General features: G+C 36.4%; 3 protein-coding genes across 3 annotated transcripts; 2 read left to right on the top strand and 1 right to left on the bottom strand.

Annotated features, from left to right (window-relative positions):
* Positions 1-7: 7 nt before the first annotated feature.
* On the bottom strand, positions 8-1555 carry LOC126758596 (box C/D snoRNA protein 1). Its single transcript, XM_050472934.1, has 4 exons — positions 1386-1555; positions 676-1270; positions 449-614; positions 8-386 (listed from the first exon to the last, which is right to left on the bottom strand). The coding sequence occupies exons 1-4, from the start codon at positions 1553-1555 to the stop codon at positions 85-87; spliced, it is 1233 nt and encodes a 410-aa protein (XP_050328891.1). The 3' UTR covers positions 8-84.
* A 2407-nt stretch (positions 1556-3962) lies between these two features.
* Positions 3963-8865, top strand: LOC126758595 (folylpolyglutamate synthase, mitochondrial). The gene is made up of 7 exons (XM_050472932.1): positions 3963-4214; positions 4511-4690; positions 7024-7340; positions 7686-7866; positions 7938-8194; positions 8257-8334; positions 8395-8865. The coding sequence occupies exons 1-7, from the start codon at positions 3978-3980 to the stop codon at positions 8771-8773; spliced, it is 1629 nt and encodes a 542-aa protein (XP_050328889.1). The 5' UTR covers positions 3963-3977; the 3' UTR covers positions 8774-8865.
* A 2199-nt stretch (positions 8866-11064) lies between these two features.
* LOC126758599 (barH-like 2 homeobox protein) lies at positions 11065-22279 on the top strand. The gene is made up of 3 exons (XM_050472937.1): positions 11065-11883; positions 21138-21654; positions 21758-22279. Exons 1-3 carry the CDS (start codon positions 11805-11807, stop codon positions 21978-21980), a joined length of 819 nt encoding a protein of 272 aa, XP_050328894.1. The 5' UTR covers positions 11065-11804; the 3' UTR covers positions 21981-22279.
* Positions 22280-25313: the final 3034 nt, after the last annotated feature.

Raw genomic sequence — 25313 nt, 5'->3', positions numbered from 1 at the left:
TTAAAAATGATTTAAACCTACTTACGTATGTATATACATATTGATGTCAATTTGCACAAAACTTGTTTGGACATAACTTGCTAGTTAGCTTTTGCTGTTCTCCTCTTCTGTTTCTTCACCTGAGGATGATGACGATAACATTTCCCACAATTGCTCGTCAGTGAAAAGGAAATTGTTGGGCGCTTTCTCAAACTCCTCACGTTTGCGCGAGCGTGCTTCACGGCGTTTCTCCGCTAAAATATTAGACAGCTTTTCAGCATCTTGCGCCGCTTGCAACTCGTCAGTGTCAGCATTATTACCCTTTGTTGAACTCTCGACTAAACGTTGTTTGTGTAAGGCTTCTATGGTGGCTTCGTGACGTTTGGTCTCGGCTTCGACGTCTTCATCTATTAAAATTACCATATAGTGTGAAACATCTGCATCAATAATTCAATATTCAAAAAATTACCGCTGTCAATAATATCACAACCCGCCGGATTTTCCTCATAGCTGACGAAAATGCAGGGAAACTCTACTAATGTTTTGCCCGCTAAATTGGATTTCAATGTTTTACGCACATCTAAAGCATAATAGCGCGTACGCGAACACTTAATACCTTCCGCCTTTAGCAGTAACTATTTAGTTAGCAGAAAACTTTTAATTAGCATATGAACGCTCCAATATTAATTTATTTACCTTCAGTTTGCTCAGTCCTGCACTTTGATAGTATTCCAAAGCCTTCTTTTGTGGCACAACTTCTGCGCTTTTTAAATTCACATATTTATCCAACAACTGTCCCAATCTCAAATCTTCATCGCAACGCTCGTCTACATACTGCAAACCACCCGCATTGACGAACACCCACTCTATGCGCCAAAAGATTTTACGTAAATTCCAATCAAAGAAGGTGGTATTAGTTTTGTGGCGAGTAAAATTAGGCAACAAAAATCGGAGCACCGTATGGCGTTCTGCAGCAGCACCACGCAAACGAAACAAATGTGTTGGCAATGTTTTATTGTAACGTGTGAATCGTTTGATTGTATCCTGCTTGCGATCACTAACATAACGTGTGCATTCTTCCAAAAAGTAGTAATCGCTCATAAAATCCATCTTGGTCATTTTCCTAATTGGTATGAATTTGGTGCGATCACGTTTGCCATCACAGTCGAGCTCCTTTTTATGTATTTGCACACAACGCAAGCAGCAGGTTTTCACCTCGCATTTGGGGCAACAATAGCGTGCATTAACAGCGGCGCAAACTTCGCATTTACCAAGGCGTGGTAAGAGATGGCTTCATAATAAATAGAAACATATTTCTCATTTTAAATACTGTTGTTTACTGCTAGAGCGCATATATACATTCGTATATAATGTTTTGGCTTATCGAAAATTTCATTTCACTTTACCTGCTATTGAATTCTTCATTATCACTATCACTGCTGCTACTCTCTTCTCCCTCGCTATCAGCATCTTCCTCTGATGTGCCAGAGTTATCTATCTTAACTCGCTTCTTCTTATCAATATCAGTCTGTACGGGCAACTCCGTAGTCGCCACTGTTTCTTGTAAGCGCTTCATAATTTATAAAGCCGCACTCAAACTAAATTCAAATTTACATTCACTGCGGCTTCAGCACAGTTTTGACAGTACACACTTTTTATTTTGTTCTCTTTGCTGTGCTTATAAATTTTTTTCAAACCATCAGCTGTTTATGTCAACTTAAAGGCAAATCAATTAAGTCGCGAAAATTCATTTGAAGTGTTTCACTACATCACAATAATTCGTAAGTAAAATTGAAATTAATAATTCCTTTAAAAATGAAAATGCATCCAAACGAAGTGTTGCTGTGTAGTAACTTGAATGTGGTTTTGTTCGAAAGCCTTTTTGTGTTCCAACTCAAGTGTAGTGTTGTGCTTCAATGTTTACGTAATAATTTTTACAAACATAAAACGTGAAATTATTAAATTTACTACACTTTCACTTAGAAACACGTATAAAAACACAATTCAGTGCACCTTTTATTGTTTAAATTATAGAATTTGTTAACAAAAGTTTTCCAATTGAAATGTCAGTGCTGTTTGCAAACCACGTGTGTTGTCAAATCTTGGAAACATGCTTTATTCTCTTTTCGTAAACAATTATTTTTTGTCGTTATCACAAAAGCAAGTGTTGCACTGTCGACCAAGGCAGAACATGCGAGTTTAACCCAGTAGCAAATTGCATGCCTACAAGAAATGCTATCGATAAACAATATTCCAATTGAGCGATCGAGCATCGCGCTTAAACATTTGTTCAAAGGTTCTATTAAAGAATTGTATTATTTCTGCACAATTTATTACAGTGCATTTTTATGTATATCTAGAACAACCACAATTCATTTCTGTCTATGTGTCTAAATAAAACATTCACTCAATATTGTTTACATGCGCATATGTAAATGATGATGGTCATATTATACAGTTTGATAACCTTAAATGCAGAGGTCAAAATTAGAAATAAAATGTTTTAGATTTTTCAGTAGTTCTCTTCTCAAGTGTTTAATTTTCTTATCAGCGGTTGTAAACAAAATTCGAAAAAAATGGAGGTGAAGTAATCAAATGCTGCATAAAAAGATACATACTTACGTATGTAAGTATAAACATCTGTTAATTCGTTATAATTTAGTTATGAGATAATAAACTTTTAATCATTGCTCATTTTCAAAATCTATTCGAAACAAATAAGTTACCCTCCATCATCAAAGGACTATTACATGATAATTTAGTCATGATAAGAAAGGAAAAAAAACTCCACAATGTCTAATATTTATTTAAGAGTTTTATTTAGACACAGATTTAAAAATCACACTGAAATTACCAGAGAAACAGACTTCCACTTTAAATAATTCCGATACAGAGAAAAAAGTATAACGGATCTGGTGAAAAAAATGTGTATTTAAAACACCGAAGCTATTATACCCTTCACAAATAAATATGTTTTCCACACAAGAACTTGTTTGTGATCAATTAAATGTTTGTCCTGCCAACAACGTGGAACATATACATATGTACATACATAAATTTTGGTGTGCGCTTTCATGTTTTATAAAAACATTTGCCATTTAACCTACATTCTTATGTACATAAGTATAAATAAGTATGTACTTTAAAATATTCATAAATATTGTTATCGTTTCCATGAGAATTGCAAAAACCACACATATAAATGTGCTCTGACGCTTTCAAGCTGACGCATATTTTACATGTTCTTGCATGTCTAACTTTGAACAGTTCTCAGTTCCAATATGCAAATGATGAATTTGTATGTAGGAGGTAAAGTACATCTGTTAATACTCTGTTAAACACTTTTATAATTGGCCAGCACGATTGCCTCTGATGCTACACAATTAATTTAATTAACTTATTCTCTTGAAAAGTCTGAATTTTCCATATCATATTATAAAATTACACTTAAGTAACAAAAAGTCATGCATTAACCGTTGTTTATAGAGAAAGCACACTTTCAAATGTAACGATAAATTATCCACTATTAAATAGTTTACGTTGGTTTATCGATCTGTACACGTAACATTATGTATGAACATAAAAACATAATATTGCCTTATTGCCAGCAATATTGTGATTGTGTAGCAATAAAATATTCAACAATATTAGAAACTTATAATTTTCTCATAATTTGAGTGCGCTAACATTTATTTATTTAGAAGCTCAGAACTTTGTAAAACTAAATTTTTGCTTATCATTCTCAAGATTCGTGCGATAATTTTAAACAGAACCGCTTTGCTCAAAGTAAAGAACCTACATACGTAAATATTCCATATGTTTGTCATTTTTGCGCTCAATTTTGCGGATAGGCTCTTCGGCGCATATACATGTGTGTAGGTATATACATACATACATATGTTCAAAACAATACATGTGTTTGCCCCTACTGTGTGTAGATTTTTTACCATTTTGCTTATGTATTATTATTTCAAATTTCCAGTTTGTGCTCGCGCAAAATGGCTCGACGAGTGCTATTCAGTCGCTTGTCGCTTATTGAACATAGAGCTTACTTCTCGCAAACATCACGTTCGTTTCTATTGCCGCGGCGTGCTGATATCAACATGTTAAGTACCGAAAAGCCAGCACCAGTTGCAGCAATGCCACAAGGATTAGCAACGCCATCATTGACATGTAACTTTGCCACACAGAAACCACAAAAACAGCCGGAACCCAGTATTGAACAGCAATATGAGGTGAGCTTAAGTGCATGGAATGCATGCACGCATGCGTTTTTCCCACTTGCAGTGATGTACTACAACAAATGCTGTATGACGTTGCTGCACGTGTGTTTTAAGCATACAAGGCTTTTCTCTAAAGCTTAGTATCTTGCTAGTAACGTTAATGCATGTGCTGCCAGCGCGTGCGAAATATTCTACACGTGTTTATGTTGTGTAGCGCCGCATAGCGTTTCAGCAGTGCTTTGTTTACAGACTCATGAGTCTATGTGCTGTTGTTGTTAATGTTATTTATTTTTCGCACCTGGTATTAGGAATGTGTTAGTGATTTGAATACGCTGCAATCGAATGCGACAACGATACGCCGCTCAATTTTATTGAATAATAAACAATTGCCATTAAGTGATATGCACAAGTATATGGAGCGAAGTGGCCTGAGTTTGGAAGAATTGGAGAAGATACCTTTCATACACGTGTCTGGCACAAAGGGGAAGGTAAGTGGTAGCGATAAGTAGAAATAGTTAAAAATATACATATACATATGTATGTGTATTTCTGTGAGTATTTCCACTTTCGCGGGTGTCAAGTGGAGTAAATACCTGCGAATGGGGCATTTGAACCCTTCTATAACACTAACTCATATTGAATATGAAATCTACAAATATTCGAACAAGCTTTCACACACTCTTTTGTTTTTTCATAACTTTGCTATCAACAGACACAATATATTATAAATGAAATAGATCAATTGCTTCAATCAAACATAATTGCCAACTTAGATAACTGTTATGAAATAGCTGCCAACAGCAAAACACTCTAGTTTTTAGCTACGCAAATTTTGTAAATATTATCGCAAGGCTAACAGGCGTATCTAAACCATTACGTTATCTACACAAATTGCAACAAATAACTTATAAGCACTTACATGCCAGCATATAACTGTCGCGCTTTAAATGCCACCGGGATTATATTAGCAGTTATAAGCATTTGTAAATACATACGAAAAGTACTTTATTACTTTACATTATTTTTATTAGATAAGTTTTTTTTTAAGTTTGCACAGACATGCAATTTAAACAAAAACTTAGGGATGACACTGTGCAACATGTATTGCAATTGTAATATTTTAAAGGGATCGTTTTAAATTTGAATTTAAAAATTGTATTATGATGAGCTGCTCTAAAGTTATCGATATCACAGCCAAGTAAAAACATTAATGCTAGTATCACAGTACAATTATTTTTATAGATAAGCGACCAGACCACACATACACAAGAGTTTCGGTTAGTTTTGACAATTCGGCTTTTAGAAACTCATAGAAACTTTAACACAACTCTATGTTAGCACTATTCGCTAATTAAACCATGATTAAAGCGATTGTCGCCTTGCAGTGTGAATATATTTGCGGTTAAAACAAATTTTGATAATTATTTGTTGCATAATATAACTGCTTTAATGCCCAAAATTAATACATAGTGGGAGAAACTACATTTTAGAGATTAAAGCAATTTTATTCATCGTAGAAAAAAAATTATACAAAAATTATTACTGAAAAAATTAAAAAATTATTACTGAAAAAAAAACTAAAAAAATATTACTGAAAAAAAATATATAAATAATTTACCAAATTTTTAAGTATTTAATGATTTTATATAGGATGCAAAAAAAAAACAATATTTTATGCAGAAAATTATAATAATAAAAATCAAAATTATTAAAATAAATTAAAAAAGCAACAAAGTAAGGGAAGACTGATTTTAAGTATGATGATTTTTTTTTTAAGTAAAATAGTAGAATATTTATTAAATAAAAATCAAAATTATTAAAATAAATTTAAAAAATAACAAAGTAAGAGAACGACTGATTTTAAGTATGATGATTTTATTTTAAGTAAAATAATAGAATATTTATGTAGAAAATAATGAAAAATGCTAATACAGTAATTGCTGTGCCTTAAGACTTAACAAAACAATGACGTAGGCGCACAAAACCAAAGAAATAAGTATGTATTGCATATTTTTGTTAGGATTTCATAACTACAAAAACATTAAAAACATTTCTAATCTTTTGAGCTCATGTTTTGAAATGCAAATTAAATTTCATATTTTTACGCACTGTCATATGCAATTCGTTGATAATTTTAAGACACTTGAACTTGATAACCCCCTCAATTTTTTCGGTACAAACCAGTTCAGAATTACTAGTTGATTAAATTTAAATGAGGGATGTATTAGAACCTAATATGTACAAACATATGTACATATGTATATTTGTGGATATATAACACTAGCTAATTGGCAAAAATATATTACTCATAAAGAAACGCATAAATAAATTTTCAACCTCCACTTATTAAAGGCAGATACATATAAAGAATATATATCACAGTTTAGGCTTTTCGAATATGGAAAGCCTGAATAGAATTTTACACACTTTAAGCTTTTTAATGAAAATGAAAAATGCAGTTTGTTGAATAATTAATCACATCTTTATAACCGATTATAACTTTTCCAAGAGCACATTATTCAAAAGTAACAGTATTATAATACTAGTAGGGCCTTTGGAGCGGCTTCCTCAATGTCTGGTTAGTAACCAGCTGACAGTTAAGTTCTGGTTAACTTAACAAAAATTCTGTAAAGAACCTTTTTTATATTAACATAACCAAAAGTCGGTAAAGAACATTTTTTTTAACCAGAACTTAACTGACAGATGGAACTGACAGATTGGCTGCTATACAGATATTGAGAAAACGGCAATTACTAATTTTCAATTTCATTGAGTTATAATTTCAGAGGTTTATGTACTACATTTTATCTTTGTGTTTTAGGGTTCAACATGTGCCCTAACCGAATCTATACTTCGCGCACATGGCATCAAAACCGGCTTCTATAGTTCACCACACTTGTTGTCAGTAACGGAAAGACTTCGCCTCAACGGTGAACCCATATCGAAACACAAATTTGTACGCACCTTCAGACGCGTCTACAATTGCCTGCGTAAACAACAGCAATATGAGGGGGATATGCCGGCATATTTTAAGTTCCTAACGATACTAAGCTTTCATCTGTTCCTCGAAGAGAAAGTGCAGGTTGTCATAATGGAGGTGGGCATTGGCGGCGAGTTGGACTGCACAAATGTGATAAGGTAAATGACAAAAGAAAACATGCTTGATAAAACGAAGTGAAATTTATGCAACATACGATTCACGTATCAAGACGAGCTGCATTTTAGGACGCGTGTTTGTAAACAAAATTAATTAAATAGATTTTTTTCTCAAAAACTTCGGAATATTTAAATTCCACTTTGAAATAATGTGATGACATTCAATTTAAAATATTATGGTGTTTAGACTCATTGATATTCAATATAGTATAATATGGCGTTTAGACCTTTAAAAAATGCTTAGATGAGCAACTCTTTTATTATTTGTAATATATAAACTTTAAAAATATTTAATTCTGAAAAGTTTTATTTATTAATTGTTTACAGAAATACGCAAACCGTCGGCATAACCTCACTTGGACTGGAGCACACACAATTGTTGGGCGATACGCTTACTGAAATCGCTTGGCAAAAGTCGGGTATTATTAAAGACAACGCTGATGTTTACACATCTGTAACACAAAAAGAATGCCTCGATGTGATCAAAAAGCGTGCCGCGGAACATAATGTAGGGCTAAGGGCATAGTGATTTGTCGAAAATTAACTTTATATATTTATAAATTCTCAATGTATTTCCAGGCCACGCTACACATAGCGCCTGAGTATGCAGAATACTTCCGTACACCCGAAAATGCAGAGCTACTTTCTAGCCTCAATGAAGTGATACGACTTAATGGCTCTTTGGCCATACAGCTAGCCTACGATTGGTTGCGTAAAAATGGCTACGAACGCTACAAACAAATTGAGCTTACGCAGCTAACAAAGGAAGTGGAAAAAGGTTTGCAGCAGTGCAATTGGCCGGGACGTTGCCAAATCTTGGGCATTGATAAGCTGAAGTAAGTTATTTTTAACAAACACTATTGCAAACACCAGCTAATAAATTTCATTACGCCTTTAGATTTCACATTGATGGTGCGCACACTGTCGAGAGTTTGCGCGTATGCAGTGATTGGTTTAAGCGTGTAACGGAAAAGAGGTTGGTAACCATTAAATAACTTTTAAAAATCATTATTAAAAATTCTTAACTTTTTTTTAGCCCGAACCCACGTGTGCTCATCTTCAATACCACCGGTGAACGTGATTCGCGGCGCCTGCTTGAGGTTCTCTACAGCACTATCGACTTCGATACGGTTTACTTTGCGCCCAACATTGCTTCGGGTGCCTCAAACCACAATGACAATACTTCGGTCTTTGGCATAACGGAACAGTTGAAGCGTGCTCGTCTACATGCGAGCATTTGGTGTCAGTTATGCCTTGAGTCAGATGAAAAGGATACCTCGAAAACATTCGGTTCGATACATGATTGTTTTCGAGATGTGCGCGCCGTTTACGGCATGCAGCAGCCGGTGGATGTGCTAGTTACCGGGTCTTTACATCTAATTGGTGCCACAATGGCGGCATTCAAATATTTATAAAATAAGTTCTGCCTCAAAACGCTTTGAAGAAATGTACATATACCATATTGTAATAATATTTATATAATATATAATGTAAACGAATAACGAAATAGATTTTTTGTCCTAATAACGGAAAAATAAATATTTTAGTTAGAAACTCAACCAAGGGAGGTTTTGAAAAACAAAAATTGGTTTCACTTAACCGAAAGCGTTAGCGACGAGGGGGTAGTGAAAAATTTCAGACACTTTACTTTAATACTTCGACAAGAGAGTTTTGAGCTCACAATTCGCGTTTCCGCCTTTTCATAAGGAAAGGTTCTGGATGATTAATAAGCCAACTGCGGATTTGAGAACTTAGATTTAGCTGCTTTCTACCAGATACCTCTCTCTTTAAGGTTAAAGCTCACGTTCGAACAAGTAAATTATTAGTCATCAGTTATTCTTAAAATTAACGTTTAAATTTGCTTGCTCTGGTCCGACTATTGTTGCATCCTCGTAAACTCGATCTAATTTACTTTACAGCTTCGAAAAATCGGATATTAGCCCTCCTTAAGATATAGTTTGATAGAGATTGGGAAATATTGCACTGGTCTTCCTTCTGGATCGACCGAAATCGATTTATTTGAGGTTATAAACAGACAAGCTATGGTTTCAAAAAAATTGACCGAGAACTTGAAACCTTCATCGAAAAATTTAGGTATTACGAATCACACTATCTAAATTGTAACGCGGCGTTATTTAAATAGATCTACTCGCAAAGGATAAAAGATAACCCTGATTACGGAAAAAGTACGGAACAGAATTACGCATATCCGCAAGACAACAGATGAGGCAGCTACATTTGAAGTCTTGTAAGATAAGTGAATAAGGGATTGCAAAGGAAGATGGACTGCTACACTAATCAGAGATATAGAGATGTCGGTGAACCGCTACATAACACAAATGCTCTCGGGTCAAGGTTATTTCCAAAAACGCCGGTAGAATATGACATGTATTTACCAAGATCAATCACTAGACAATGCTAAACATAACTTTTTTAAGTGCCGCCGATGGAAGGAAGCATGAAGAACAATAGAAAACAAGCTTCGGTAGTTAAACACAGAAAATCTAGTGAAAAAAAATTATAATCGGCGACGAAATGGCAGCAAATTGCCTCGTAAGTGAGAAGCACTAAAAAAAAGGTGACATCGACACAGATTCCAGAGAATTCGCATCAATAAAAGGGAGTGAAATAGCAATCAAAGACATCACTGGATGCAGGGAGAGTAGAAACTGACCTGCATTAGGTCGATCTTGGAAGCCTTGCCCTGAAGTAATGCAAAAGCGCATCCTGGGCAAGGGAAAAATGCGTAATATAAGGGTTTAGTATTTGTATGTTTCACAAAAAACATCTAAGCCTGCGCTGAAGTGTAAGCGTACTTTCGATGAGGAGTCAACCAGTTCTTCTCTACTCATAAGAGTAGGTATTTATCCTCCAAACATTAACCTTATCAATTTTACTACTAATCCACTACTCTGCTATTTTAAACTGTACCTAACAGCTTCCTGCGGCAAAACCTTTAAGAATGAAAGAATTGTGATTGATTATCTGCTGACAATAGAGATTTTCCAAATTAAATTTAACGGTTTAACTAAACCAGCTTCCATCTAACGAATGATTGTAAAGAAGTCTTCATATTGTCTGACCTCAAGAAAACGAATCCAAAAAATGGCTTCAACAACAGAAACTTTTCAAGTGTTGCCCTCACCACAAAATTGCTGCCTAATTAAGCGGCAAGCGTTAGCCTTTCGAAGCCGAAATTTCTAAAATACAAAAACGACAACGGATATATATTTATGTATGTATGTATATGTATAGGTTGGCAAAGTAAAACTTGATGCGATTTGCCTAAAATGCTAAGAAATTATGCTAAACGCGCCCACGCCACACAAGCTTACAAAGCGGTGCGGATAGAAAAATTGAAAACATTTATAAAACCTACGGGGGGTTGCTAAATATGTGACCAATCAGCGAAAAGCAATGTAATGTCCTCCACAGGACATGCAGTAACAGCGTGTGAGTGGGTGGCGGGTTGGGAACAAGTGCATGATAGAGTGAAAGAGATGGCATGAAGTGTGCTAATAGCAGCGTATAAGCGTAAGCGGGAGCTTAACGGTATTTTTTCAAAAACAAAATGGCCAACATATAACCGCTGTGGGTGGGTGGATGTTGGAGAGTATACTACGTGTGTTCGTGTATGAGAGTAAGCCCATAAGGATGCGATTGAGATGAGCAGATGGCAGTTGTCAATATGCGCGTGGCAGGATGACAGCAAGCGTTTAGATAGCGGAGAGAGCGCTTGCATATGTTTGTATCACATACATATGTGCTATTAATACGCGTTTTTATTAAATAACGGTTAAATGTAATGCAGCAGCGGGTTGAAAATTTTTCTCTGCACACATACTAAAGAACTTTTTTTTTACATTTTACTTGCTAAGAGAGTCCTGGCAGCCGACAATTTGCGTTAATTCATTTTATCAGCGGCAGCGCTATCATATTCGCACAGCCGTTATCCTGCGTACGTAACATTGGTGTTTTAACCGTTAAACGGATTAAACGGCACAATCAGTTGGCCATTTGACTTCATTTGCAGCGGTTACGCGTTAACCACAGGAAGTTAGTTTAAGAAAAATTAAATTAATTTAAATAAAAATATTTATTAGCAAAAAAAATCGAGTGCAAAGAAAATCAATAAAAATAAATTTGACAAGGAATAAAAAGCAATGTATAATCATATGATTCTTTAAAAAAACCTTAAAAACTGAATTGAACAAATTTAAGTGTGGCAATAATTGATAGTGTAACGGTAAAAATACTTTTAATATTCTCTGTGAAACATTTCAAGAAAAGCTCAAGTAAAAAAACAATTCATATTTAATTATAAAAGGACGACTGAGCATACAACACGCTTGTTGATACGTTGAAAGTTACAAAAAGTGAAATTAATAAAAAAAAATAAAATTTTTGGCGTTTTAAAAATTATTATAAACACATTTAAGCTGCAAAATGCATCACCCGAGCTCCAAGTCATTTTTAATACGAGATCTGCTGGGAGATTTAATAAATCGACCGCCGCCGGACAGCGGTAAGACGAACTTGAATTAATTATTATAAAGAAATATTCTATAAAATATGCTAGTTACGTTTATTTTAAGTTTTTTGCACTTAAAAATATAATTTAAGTTTTTATTTTAATTTTTCTTGGTTTAACAAAAACGAATTTGAATTTGCGTCGGTCATATATGTACATAGGTTAGGTTAAGTTAAGCTGGTAGGCCAATAAGCCACACATAGATCAGTTTTGGGTCCTTTGCGATACCGGATGGAGTACAGTTGCTAGGTCCATGGCGAGTAGTCATCCTTTAGGATCGGTCTTTTACTACTGTACATTCGGAGTTACCTAGACTTATATACATATGTACACACCCTATTAAATCTAGTTCCAACTTTCAAAAACTTTAAAATTACCGAAAATGCGAAGAAACTGGCTTTAAAGCTAAAATTATAAGACAACACAACTGCTAAAAATTCTTTGAATGAGCTTAAACTGTACCGATTGAGATTCAATTATGAAAATGCTTTGACTTCATGAAAGAAAAAACCTGAACAACCTGAATTGCTTAATTTTTTTCATTAAAAATTACAATTTTTCATTAATCGTTTTCTTGTTTAAGGCATGGTCTTTTAAAAGGCGCAAAATTTATAAATGGGTTTGTTGAAAAGAATTTTACTCCTACCTATAAAAACTTCTATCAGAGGCTGATAACTGCTAACAGAGCCGATAAGATCAGTAACGTTGATGCCGGATACACTAGTATCCAACGGGATTACATATGTACGAGTCCTAGAAGTTGTATGATGCTTGATTATAATTATTTTTTTCAAAACAGAAACTTTATTGAGAACTCTCAACTGAACCGAGTGTTGACCCTCATTTGGAACTGCCGAATTTTGTTCCTCAACAGAAAACTTATCAGCCACTTTATAAGGTATATTTTAGAGAAATTCGTTATTTTTCCAATAGATAGCTTTGATAGGCCATAAAAAGACAAGATTTCGACCTAAAAAATCTTCGTAGATATTTTTGTAACTGCTTGACTTTGTATTGTTTGTGAATGCATCAAAGATCGACACCAACAAAGAGAAAACTCGCCATATTTTACAGTTCTTTTAGGATTAAGGCGAAACCTCAAGCCGGGCGGCTGAAATTGTGAATAGTTTTTATGGTCTTCGCACAGTAACAGCCAATTTTGATTTGGGTTTCAACGATTCCGTTGAGGTAATCAATTAATGTCAAAGAAACACCACGCTCTGGAAGACAAATTGTTGAAAATATCCAACAAATAATGGTAATGGTGGCGTCGGGCCATCTTGTTAGCACTGTTTCGTTTGCCTAGCAATTGAATATTTCACAAAAACTCGTTTGGACCCATATAAATTAGACTGGATACAAAGAGAAGTTTAACGTAAGAGTGCCAGACGAATTAAAGAAAAGAGACTGATTTTCTGGGAATCGCAACAAAACCGATCCATTTCTGAGGCGGTGGTTACCGAAAATTCAGAGAAGAAAGTTTATTCACTTACGACAACGTCTTGGTCGAATCGCCGGGAGCCAGAGTAAACGGTGAACAAGCCAGAGGTGACGGTCTGGAAGGCTTTGCTAAGTGTTTGGTGGGATTGACAGGGAATTATGTATGTATTATGAGTTGCTCCCCTATGACCAGTCTTTTTAATCGCACCTGTACAGTCTAAAATTTTACCGTCTGAATGAAGTAATCACCTAGAAGCGGTCGGCTGTAGCCAATAAGAAAAGAATTGTGTGGTCCAACAACGCTACGGGTTTGATGGTGTCCTACGGCCAAACTCTTAAACCAAGTCAGCAGTTGGACCTTCTGAAGGTAGCAAACGCCTAGAAGCGGGCAACTTCCAACACATCGATAGAGACTCGCCAGAAGATCTAGGAGCTTGATTTGGAGGTTCTTATACATTCACTTTTTAGTTCGGGATTGGCGCCGGTCTACGGCGAATGCTTTTGCTAGTGAAAAATTCCCCTCGAGAAAATCTTATGAAAACCGAGTATGCCAGTTTTTTGTCAGTATGGACAAAGGCTTCTATGTGAGTGGTATTGTGAAATTGTTTTCAAACTGGGAACAAGTTATCGAACAAAACGCTGCTTATTTGATACAAAGCAGATTAGTCTAACTATGCTAAGTAAACTATGCAAATTTAATGCAAAATTAATGGATTTCTTTTTACTAGATGGTAGAGAAAATTTAGTTGTGTTTGATTGCGATATGAGTACTTGGTGAGTATTCACTGTTCATGGCTGCTACTACTCAGCTTTGTCCCTTCAAATACTCTCTGTTTCTCTATAGAACATGCTAGTATATCTTCTAAAGCCTGTTCTTAAATACAATTTAGGATCTGTAACAACTTAGTAACCTAAGGGGCCGAAGTAAGATCAAATGGAATTATTACAACCACACTACGATATATGAAAGTATAGTAAATATGCGCGAATATTGTCGCTCCCACCATAGTTCACAGCCAATTAGCGTTGCATTGTTTGAAAATAATCGCCTACAAAAACCCGCTAATAGGCCCAAAATCTTTTTGGCGCAAATGTCGAGCCAAAACATTAATCTACGCTCACACATACAGGCTTAAGTACATATGTACATACGGTGCATAGAAATGCGAAACGCTCGAGGTAATAATTTAATTTGTCGAATTGAGAATGTTAACGTGTTCATAAGCAATTTGTCACGTACAACCACTTTGCCATGCTGGCAATAACAAAGAAACAACAACAACAAGTGTAAAAACATATGTATAGCTTATATGCATACACGGTTGCATCTACTTTTGAGCAAGGGCTTGTAAAAAGGATGCCAAAACCGACCGAGTTGTTGTGGATTTGCGGTATACATGCGGCGACGGGACGTTGTGCAAGCTCAGAGAGTAGCATGCAATTTTTAAATGAGTGCAACTTATGCAGTCACAGCGGCATTTTGGTACGCTTATTTGTATGTATGTGTGTCACTACTACTCTGTAGGCAATTAAAATGTTAAACCAACACTTTCAAACGCGCTCCGCCTGCTGCCATGAAAATTTCTAACTGTAGTATATGCGCTTGTGGCAAGTGAAATACGCTTGTGTTTAGAAACTGTGTATGCATTTGTGTGTGTTTTAGAAGTGCCATAACGGTAATTATGAGTAACACACATGACTGATATCAGGCCAAGTTGAATGCGCTGCTTTTCGCAAGCAGAATGGCAACGCTGCCTATTGTTCAAACAATTAAAAAACTATTTATGAGTTAATTGCAAGTTTAACTGCGAATTATATATAACCGTTGACGAGTGCATGCTTTTATTGCGATTACAAATTTGTTTTCCTACAAAAATGAACACTTGAAAGTGCCGTGCAATGAATGCGCGGCATCTCTTTGCGTTGGGCTCAGTGTGAAAAGTTGTTAAAAGGCCAAATTCTTTACATGAAAGCATATTATAGTATTTACAGTGAGATTTACATTAAAAAATTAATTTTAGATTAGCACTTCAGTCAAAAGTCTCAAATAATGACAACCTGGCGCTGAAACTTTTTCTACTTATTTGGGAGAAATTGCGAAAAAAATTCGAATAACCAAGTAGCAAGGTAATTACGTAATCAACTCTCTCACCAAACCTCGAAGATCAAGAAATTATGATTAAACAGTGTCAAACCCTCGTGTGAAGTTATGTCGAGCCGACAGATTTCTTATGACCAAAACTTCTTACTGGGCTGTTTTTGGAGGCCTAATGCCTCACCTATCTCATGCACTTTCAAAAGACGGTCTGCCAATACAAGATCGTGGACTGTTCTCACTTTATCTGCCGTGTTACCCGTTTTCGGTGCACTTGGGTTTCGACACTTGGCTTCCACGTTACTTCTTCTTCTTTATTGGCGTAGACAAGGCGACTCACTATCGTTCGACTTCCACGTTACTGCTGACAGTAATAACTTTGAAGTCGTAGATAATTTCGTCTATCCAGAATTTACACAAACAGCAACGTCAACCTCGTAATCTAACGCAGAATAACTCTTGCTAATAGGTACTACTTCGGACTGAGTAGGAAATGGATAAGTAAATTCTTGTCTCGACGAACAAAGACCAAATTCTACAAGTCACTCATCGTCTCTGCTATATGGTGCAGAGGAATGGACCATGACAACATCTGATGAGCCGACGTTACGAGTTTTCCAGAGAAAGGATTTGCGAAAGATTTATGGTCAGCGGCGAATACCGCAGTCGATTGAATGATGAACTGTACGAGATATACGACGACACGCTGGCTAGGTCATGTCGTCTGAATGGATGAAAACGCTCCAGCTATTAGAGAGTATTCGACGCAGTACCCGTCGGGGGAAACAGAGAAAGACCTCCACTCCGTTGGAAAGACCAGATGGAGAAGGACCTGGCTATCTCAATCTCCAATTGGCGCCAAACAGCGAAGAGGAAGAACGACTGGAATCATGTTGTAAAATCGGCTATAACCGCGTAAGCGCTGTCTACACCTAAAAAGAAGAAGAAGTCTAACCGTGTCCAACTGGTTATCTCTATATATGCGAACGTCCCTCATTTTTGAGATATTGATTTGAGATTTTTGGAATCATCGACATCGGACAACTATAGCATTTAGCTGTCACACAACAAGCTGGCCGATCAAACTCAAATGTTTGTATGGAAACCTTTTTTTTCGCAACTTGTATAGCATTTTTGTATTTGACGAGATATCGTCACGAAATTTGTGACAGACTATTTTCCAAGGCAACGGTATAATCTCCGAAAAAAATTGTTCAGATCGCACCACAAATATACCACTATTATTGCATGGAAAACTATTTTATTTGTGAAGGGTGTTATAGCTTCGGTGTGACCGAAGTTAATGGTTTTCCTTGTTTTTTGCTTATTATTGATATATACATAATTGCTTGTTTAGTGCTATAACGTGACTTTTTGTTCAAATTATGACAATCAAAATCGAATAACCTCAAGTATGTTCAATTGAAGCCATGTTAACAGGAACATGTCAAGCGGAAAAGCTTAATGGTAATAAAATAAGGATATATAAAAAATGTCACACATATGTGTAACACCCTGTAGGAATATTACAAACGTGAAATTATGTATTATACACTAAGTATAAAATTTAAGAATTCTATACATTTTGAAACCGTAATATTTTGGTATATATATAAAAGGTATAGCGACCCGATTTCCTTATGGTGTTGTGTCGACAAATCTAGTACATCTAGTAAATTGGACGACACCAGTTAAATGTAAGTTATACACTTAAAGTGCCTGAACACAGCGGTATTGCAGGCAACTGCAAGGCTGTTGAGCTTGTTAAGACAGGTAATTCAATCTCACTCATAATTTTTGCGGCCCACTACTGGATGGAAGGGCATCAGACCAGCTCAGTGAGCGTTGGTCAACTACAAGGAGCTGTACGGTCGCAAGGTCCCTCAAGTATAAATCGTAAGAGGTCTAATGAGTTCTTCGCTCTAAGCAAAATGCAACTTTCAATGGTTGTAGAAGTTCTAACTGGACACTGGACATAAGATTGGTAATTCGACTGAATACCAATAACAACAGCTGCTTGGAAAAAGATGAGATAGAACCATCTCAACGAATATCTTTATCAAAGGAAGGCTAAAACACACGGATCTCATACTTTTTAGACATAATAAAGCATCTAAGCAGATTTGTGATAAATTAAACACGCTTCACCGATAGCTGATAGCTGAACTACAGAAGCTTTTTATCTAGCTTCGCAAAGCATTGTCAGTAACAGTCTAAGTGTGATTCGCGCCATCTGGAGGGATCAGAAATTTAACATAACCTAAACTCTAAAGCAAACAGAAAAATCTAACCGAGTTTGGACCTTTTTTCAAATTGAAGGTAAACTTCTTTTAAATTTGACCAAATTATTTTTGGTTGTAGGTCCTTTGTAATTACTGTCGTTACGATTTAGACGAGTTTCTGATTTTATCCCTCAATTTTTTAACCCTTGCAATAGCATTAAGCAGTCATTAACACTTTTAGGAATGATTCTGAGACAAAATCGACTAATTCTGCCAAATTAATGCATTATAATGCAAAATTTATTAATTTTTATTATGCCACTTCTGAATTTTGGAAAACGCTCACGGAATTTTTTTTATCTCTACTATGACTTTTCGACTTAATCGAAACTAATTTATTAAAATAAATTCTTTTATTACTTACCAAGTCTACAGTTTTTTCTGCTGCACATTTCTGCTCCGATTTTTTTCATTAATCCACTTACGGGGTTTGCCGAAGTAAATCTGTAATAAAAAATATTTATAAAAAAGTTAAAAAGTTTTCAAATCATGCTTAAGAATCCGATGAGGTAGTAATGTATAGCTATACAGATAAGTACATAAAGCATATGTGTCTTGAGAGCGCATCACACAAGTTTTTTCAAAAAAATCAAAGGTGAGATAACGCAAAGAAAACACATTCAAATCTAACTTGTAAATAGGGGTTAAAATGAAACTTATCGAGTCTATAGCAGAATGCTTACACACACATATTTAACTATATACGCAAGCTTTCCAGCAATAAGCATACATATGTATATAGCTTTGCTGTCCTGCTGCGCGGCAGACACACGTGATAGCCTACGCATTTTTTGCAAGCGCAAGTTGCTTGCCTTCACTCGCTGGCTGCTCGACTTCGTTAAAATTAGAATGAATACGTACGAGTGGCTTCAAACGAAAAACGCTTTTAGCTAAAAAATTCCAGCAGGAAGCAACAATTGAATTGACTATCAAGACGGCACGTGAATATAATCAGCCTGCGGTGCGGTGAGTGGCGCAGTAGATATACTTCGACGACGAGTACGTGTACACATGTCCACTTACCATACATATACTTGTACATATCTATAAGCGAGGGCATGAATGAGTGTCTATGTTTAGGTTTTAGGGTTACATCCACAGGATATACACATATCTCCGGCGGATATAAATAAAACGTTGCTGCTTTTTATACGCGTATAACTTTTTTTGCTAGGTTTTTTTTTGTGCACAAATTGCGGCTGATTTAAGGCAGTCAAAGTCAATGTGAAGAGGTTAAAAGGCTGAGATGCACCAATTTATAACTACATGTAGACATAAGTGGCAGAGCACGAGCTCGTCTAGGTACTTCAAGTGTTGCCTAATGGATTCTTAGATTTAAGTTTTTTATTGCTTTTCGCATTGTTTTGTGGGCCAAAGTGCGCAAAGCCAAATGTGCAGGCTTTGGTAGGTTGAATGTAGCGGCTTTAGTGAGTTTGCCCACTTCAAAAATATTTTAATACACATTTGTAATAACTAGAATTATGCCCAAAACGTAGGTAAATAACTTAATCCAGGTTCACACTTTTACGCACTAGAAATTATAGTACGATTGTACCGAAAACTTCCGAACTTCTCGCCCATTGACAAAAGTCTGGGATGGTCGATTTGCACAAACTTTTCTTGAGGCGAATTTTTCATCAACAAAATCCTTCGCCATAGAAAGGAACCGGTAGTAAGCAATTGATGCAGAGCCCGTACTAATAGTTAGAATCATAATAACCTCTAAACTAAGCTGCCAGTGCTTCTGGCGAGACACTATCGGTGTCTGTGACCTTACGTTGTCCAGATGGAACATAATTCCTCTCTTATTGGTCAAAGCTGCCCGCTTCTGGGCAATTGCTTCCATCAGATGGTGTTGAGTTTGATCATAGGGAAAAGCTCTTAGTAAACGCTTTCCTGCCAATCCCACCAAACACACACCAAAACTTTCCTGATCGTTAATCTGGGCTTGGCCAGTGTTCGTGCCGGCTCAAAGCGCTTCGATCACGGCCGTTTTCGCTTGACGTTGTCGTAAGTGGCCCACTTTTCACCACCAATGACCATCCGCTTCATAATTTAATCGATTTTGTTGCGATTCCGAGTTTCTCTTCTCTGGTGTCCATCTTTGACGCGTGCTCAAAGAATACTGAGTCGAGCAAACACAGGTCCTTCTCCACCTGGTCTTTCCAACAGAGTGAAGGTCTTCTTTCGGCGTGTACTGCATCGAATACTCGACAGAGGGTCGTCTTGCCTGAAACCTCGTTTGGTATCGGAGAGATCCTTCCCGATCCTGACGGAGCTTTTGGTCCCCAGTGAAAAGGGCACAAGAGCCTCGGATATGTATATATTCAATAATCTAATATAGAAATATATTTGTTTATATGTTGACTTTATTTGCGTGGGCGTCTACCAAAGGAAAAGCACATTCATATGACTAGCCGCATGTGCGCTATTTTTATACTGACGAACGTTGCTGCACTCTGCTTGGGCGGTTAAGCGTTTACACGAGCAACACAACGGGATACTAATGAGCAAAGTAGCGGTTGTCGTCACAGCGCTGCCTGGCACCAATGTCGATTGCAACTGCTGTGTTTGCACACGAAATTTGACTTCCTTTCAGTTCGTATTTGCTTCTCTACTAAAATTTATAAATTTTTTATTGGGTTTAAAAAATAAAAATTGCGAATGTAGTAAAAGTCCTTCTACTAGCGACACGGAATGCCACAAAATGCGATCTACCCCCATTTCGCTTGCTAAGTTTTCCGAAACCTCATCAAAAAAGTTGGAGCTGTATCAGCTCCATGAAAGCTTGAAAATGTTTTACTTGTAAATTTGCTTACTTTTAAAATTTTCTTTGTATAAATTTGGATTAATTTCAAGACATCATTGCTTATTTGTTGAAGGTCACCTGTAAAGCACTTTAGATAATGTTTTCGTCTCATGATGTGTAGGTGTTTCTTTCAATTCTTTTTTCAGGCGGTTATCACCGGAAATTCATCACCTATCGCTCTTGATCTTGAGAGGGTTACTTATTAGGTATTCACAGCTAACGTAAGGTCGTAGATTGTCAATTATTCTCCAAGCTGTAGTCCTTGGTGGCCTGAACTCAGCCACACAGAGTTAGAGTTCAGAGTTTTTCATATGCAGCTAATGCCTTAATAACTCTGGTCATCGATCAGATTAATAATAAGAAAAGCTAGAAAGGCTTCCTACGACTTACTTGATTAAAGGTGGTTAATAGCGCTTTTCTCAAAATTCTCAAAAATTTGGTCCACCTGTCATACATATGCCGAGTCAAGCTCGCTGTACGGCCGATAGTTGCATTTAAAAAGTTCTAAATCAAAATATTCATATTCTCTAGTCATTATCCTTATAATGTTTCAGTAACTAAAGTGTTACCTTTAAGAAAAGTGTTTCAAATATCAACAAATTCCTATATTCTATTCTAACAGATTCCGATTTGTCCGATGAGAACTCAGAAATCGACATCGAGGATCGTTCCTCGCCCGATTCGGATATGCTACACAGTCATCACTATGGAACGGCGGCCAATAGCAGTGCGCAATTACACTTTATGGTCAACGAGTCCAGCGTGGAGTCAAATCAACATTCACCAAATGCCGATGAGCGCGGCGCTAATCGCAACCCGAACAGTAACACCAACAGCAATGCGACATCAAACACCAATAATCAATTGGAAATACAAACTGCACACATGCAAACACACGGCTATGGTGGAAGTGGTATTGGCGGCGGTGATCATATGCATCACAGCAAGCTGGGCTTAAATTTGAACAAGGGTGGACGCAAGCCACGCCGAAGACGCACTGCCTTCACACACGCGCAACTCGCCTATCTCGAACGCAAATTCCGTTGTCAGAAATATTTATCGGTGGCCGATCGCAGCGATGTGGCAGAGACGCTCAACTTGTCGGAAACGCAAGTGAAAACTTGGTATCAGAATAGACGGTAAGTCACCGACAACTCTTTTTTATTTTCATTGCTTTTATTTTCTTATTATAAAGATTTTCCAATTTCTCTCTATTCTTCATTGTGTACTTTTTACCAACAGCACGAAGTGGAAGCGTCAAAATCAGTTGCGTCTCGAACAGCTGCGCCATCAGGCGACGTTGGAAAAAGAGTTTGTTAGCGATGGCACGTCTGGCGCAACGCTGGGCTGCTGCCCGACGGGCTTATCGACCTTTAGCTCAACGAATCCGTGCAATTTTCTTACTTCTGCAGCGGCAGCGGCGATCTTTCGTAATGTTGGCTACGTGCACGGCTGCCCGCTGTAAGCCAGCCGACGCAATTAGTGTAAATTTACTTTAGCTAAGCGAATTTTTTGTATTTTTTTGTTATTTGCTTTAATTTTATTGTAAATATGTGTTATTTACTTTAAGTTGCTGTGCAATGAAGATAAATATTTATGCGAAATTAATCGTAAATAAACGGAAATCAAGATTACTTTACACAAAAAAGTATGGTTCGAATAGAAGTTGATGTAATGTGAAAGTAATAAAAATCAGTATAAGAAAAAATAAATTTAATTGCTGTTATTGATAGAATAAAAATAAAAAAACATCACCTAAAAGAACGGAGTGTTAATTTTATTAGTGATATGGGTATTTTTAGGTTATTTGAAGAGTTTAGTAACACTGTGAAATTGATGGTGTGAAACTTAGTCGAAACTTACACCAAACTGGCATTTTGACAACTGACTGACATTGGCTGAAAATTGGATCAAAATTCGATAACTAAAACTAAAAAAAAAAATCTGCGCTCAAAAATCAGTAAGTCGCCTCAAGCCATTCTAATTTAGTGCTTAGAATAGGGAAAACTTGAAGACCTTTGAAAAGTGTAGGAAAACTTTTAAATTGATGGTGTGGAACTTAGCTAAAACGCATGAATTGTCCAAGAAACTGACATTTCGACAATAAACTGATAAGAGAAAATTGTTTTAAAAGCAAAAAAAAAATTTTAATTTTTACGCTCCAAACTCGACTCAAGCTATTCTGATTTAGTGTGCATTTAACTTGAAGACCTTTCAACAAAAATTAATATCTCGAAGAGGAATGAAGACTTATCTGCCAAAAAGGTCTCTATTGAAGCCGTAAGTTTATTGAAAAAAAGAAAGACATCCACAAAGCCTGCGAAATACGTGTTCATTATTAGGTACATATCCAGTAGCTAAACGCACCTTTATACACCTTTATCCCCTTTGTGGTTATTAGTTCCACCAAAGAGATATTCCACAACTTTTCCTTTCCTACTATAAAATGGTTGGTGTTACCATTCGATTGGTAAATGCACAAGTTAAAATTTTTCTCCTCCCCCTCACCACCAGACACATTTCTCGTTGAATCTTTTGTATACACTTTATTCCGATTAAAAAATTATTTCAACCATAAAAAGTTGTTACATGCACCACAAAGGATTACAAAAACAAAAGCGTTTTCAGTTGGTTATTTGCGGTTTTACGTTTTTCATTAAAAGTTCTACAGCTTCTGTGATTGCGGCACTCAAGTGAGGCGGCGTTGGTCTGGGCTGAGTGTTGAACAGTGAGAAATACTTTACAGTCTTCAGCCACTTGTGCGTGCAGGCGCAAAAAGTGGTCTTTAAATATGAGCGAGATGGAGATCGTATAGAAATATGATGTGATATTTAATGCTCTCTATCGAAGGGAAAATTTTTTAACTGTTTTACCACGTCTACGAAAATATTCTGCTGTTAGAAGTTTTAAACCTTTCTTCACAAAAATGAAGAGGTGTAATGCCTTTACAGAAGTCTTGCCGCTAAAGAACCGACATGACAACATTCTACGCAAGCTATTTTTATTTATAGGGAAGATTGGAAACACGGACCACCCTGGTGCCGGTTTTAATCGACTGAATCAGTAACTTAGTTCTAAAAGATGTCAAAGCCTGTATGGTACATATGAATAAAATCTGTTAATACTATAAGATCATGCTTATAATTTCTAAGTGTACAGTCTAATAGAAGCTCAGAGCACAGAAACTCGCCATGTTGGTACAAGAGAACTTAGAGAGGATCCCAAAAAAGTAACTAGAGTATGTCTGTTTGTTTGTCATTCCAAGTTTGAATCTTAGTTCTACTTCTGTCGATCTATGGAAGTCTAAATAACCTTAAGCAGACCTTCGAAAAGTCAAGCAACATTGGCTTTTTAGAGATTTTTAGATATGAGGAAACCTTTCGATCTATTCTTGATATTCTTTCCCAAGCATGGTATTCAAGTAATCTTTCGCTACCTGTAGTTTCCAAGGCGTTCAGGGTTTACAACGGTTTCTTTCGCTACCTGTAGTTTCCAAGGCTTTCAGGGTTTACAATGGTCGTTTCATATGTAGAAACGATAGGTAATCCGTGGCTAATGGCTATTGCCTGTTACTTAATGGTAAAGTTCCAGAGTTACAAGGCTACCTCTTTGTTATGATAGCTAATACAGTATATATGGCTTTTTCCTGTTGTTAAGATTTCAATAACACTATGAATCAACCAGATGTACAAATCTACGTTTAGGTCAATTCTTAAATTAGTCTTGCAAATGGTTCTTTGAGTACAAGTATACTCGTTATTAGTTTCTTTCTCAACTTGCAAAGTGTGATTGGTTCGACAATAGCATTGACTGGCATTTCTACCAGCGGAAGTTCGGAAAAAAAGCTTGGATCTACTAAAATTTAATGGGTCAACTCTAAATTTGTCAATTTCAACTGTATCACAATGAAAATCTGCTGAACTTTGATATTTTTTTGAACGTTATAATTAAGGTTTCTAGATTGAGCTCGGCATAGTTTAGCAAATTAAAGTACAGCGGTTAGGCTGGCTAAGTCATGTCGTCCGAATGGATGAAAACACTCCAGCTCTGAAATTAATCGACACAGTACCCGCTGGGAGAAGCAGAGAAAGAAGAAGACCTCCACTCCGTTGAAAAGATCAAGTGGAGAAGGACCTGGAATCTTGGAATCTCCAATTCTTCTCCGAAAAGGAAGAATGACTGGCGCGCTGTTGTAAACTTGGCTATAACCCGTCAATAAAGAAGAAGAAGATTGACTGAAGTTGAGTGAAGGATGGAGCGGTTCCAAATGTGGAAACCGCGTTCGCATTAAGTTGTCAAACCTTTCCACTCCCTCCTTCTAGTTTTTCTATGTAAAAGTAACATTTAAGTCAACCAAAAGGTAGGGTTAGGTATTTACATTCAATGGATACTACTGAAGAACCAACATTTGCAATATCCGCCTACCGCGCCGCCCTTACTCTACATCGCTTTGAGGTTCTATGAGGCTTGTGTGTATATTTTTTACTTATATGAATATTATACATAATTGTACATGAAATTGCTGAATAGGTGTATATGTATATGTTATATATGAATACCTTTTTCTTTAAAAAAAAATGGTTTTGTAAAAATGCACTTCTAAAATGGAAAAGATACAAAATGTAGCCAACTGGAAAACAACCAACAAGCATGCAATTATATATGCTGCACAATAAAAAATGCAACAGTATACAATAATAATAACAACAACAACAAGCCGCACAGTGATACATTTTCATGCATATTTACACCGCAATGCGATGCTTGCGCGCTTCAATGGAATGGGAACGTCGGTAAA

This window comes from Bactrocera neohumeralis, chromosome 5 (genome assembly GCF_024586455.1).
Source record: "Bactrocera neohumeralis isolate Rockhampton chromosome 5, APGP_CSIRO_Bneo_wtdbg2-racon-allhic-juicebox.fasta_v2, whole genome shotgun sequence".
Classification (NCBI taxonomy): domain Eukaryota; kingdom Metazoa; phylum Arthropoda; class Insecta; order Diptera; family Tephritidae; genus Bactrocera; species Bactrocera neohumeralis.
The sequence above is the reverse complement of the archived record's forward strand: the minus strand, read 5'-3'. Positions and strand labels throughout refer to the sequence as shown.

Excerpts from the sequence above, each read along its gene's own strand:
- LOC126758596 (XM_050472934.1), bottom strand. The coding sequence starts at position 1,555 with ATGAAGCGCTTACAAGAAACAGTGGCGACTACGGAGTTGCCCGTACAG. Across the intron at positions 1,271-1,385 it reads AATGAAGAATTCAATAGCAG|CCATCTCTTACCACGCCTTG; the intron begins GTAAAGTGAAAT and ends TTTATTATGAAG. Across the intron at positions 387-448 it reads TTGTGATATTATTGACAGCG|ATGAAGACGTCGAAGCCGAG; the intron begins GTAATTTTTTGA and ends TAATTTTAATAG.
- LOC126758595 (XM_050472932.1), top strand. The coding sequence starts at position 3,978 with ATGGCTCGACGAGTGCTATTCAGTCGCTTGTCGCTTATTGAACATAGA. Across the intron at positions 4,691-7,023 it reads TGTCTGGCACAAAGGGGAAG|GGTTCAACATGTGCCCTAAC; the intron begins GTAAGTGGTAGC and ends TTTGTGTTTTAG. Across the intron at positions 7,341-7,685 it reads GACTGCACAAATGTGATAAG|AAATACGCAAACCGTCGGCA; the intron begins GTAAATGACAAA and ends AATTGTTTACAG.
- LOC126758599 (XM_050472937.1), top strand. The coding sequence starts at position 11,805 with ATGCATCACCCGAGCTCCAAGTCATTTTTAATACGAGATCTGCTGGGA. Across the intron at positions 11,884-21,137 it reads TCGACCGCCGCCGGACAGCG|ATTCCGATTTGTCCGATGAG; the intron begins GTAAGACGAACT and ends CTATTCTAACAG. Across the intron at positions 21,655-21,757 it reads ACTTGGTATCAGAATAGACG|CACGAAGTGGAAGCGTCAAA; the intron begins GTAAGTCACCGA and ends TTTTACCAACAG.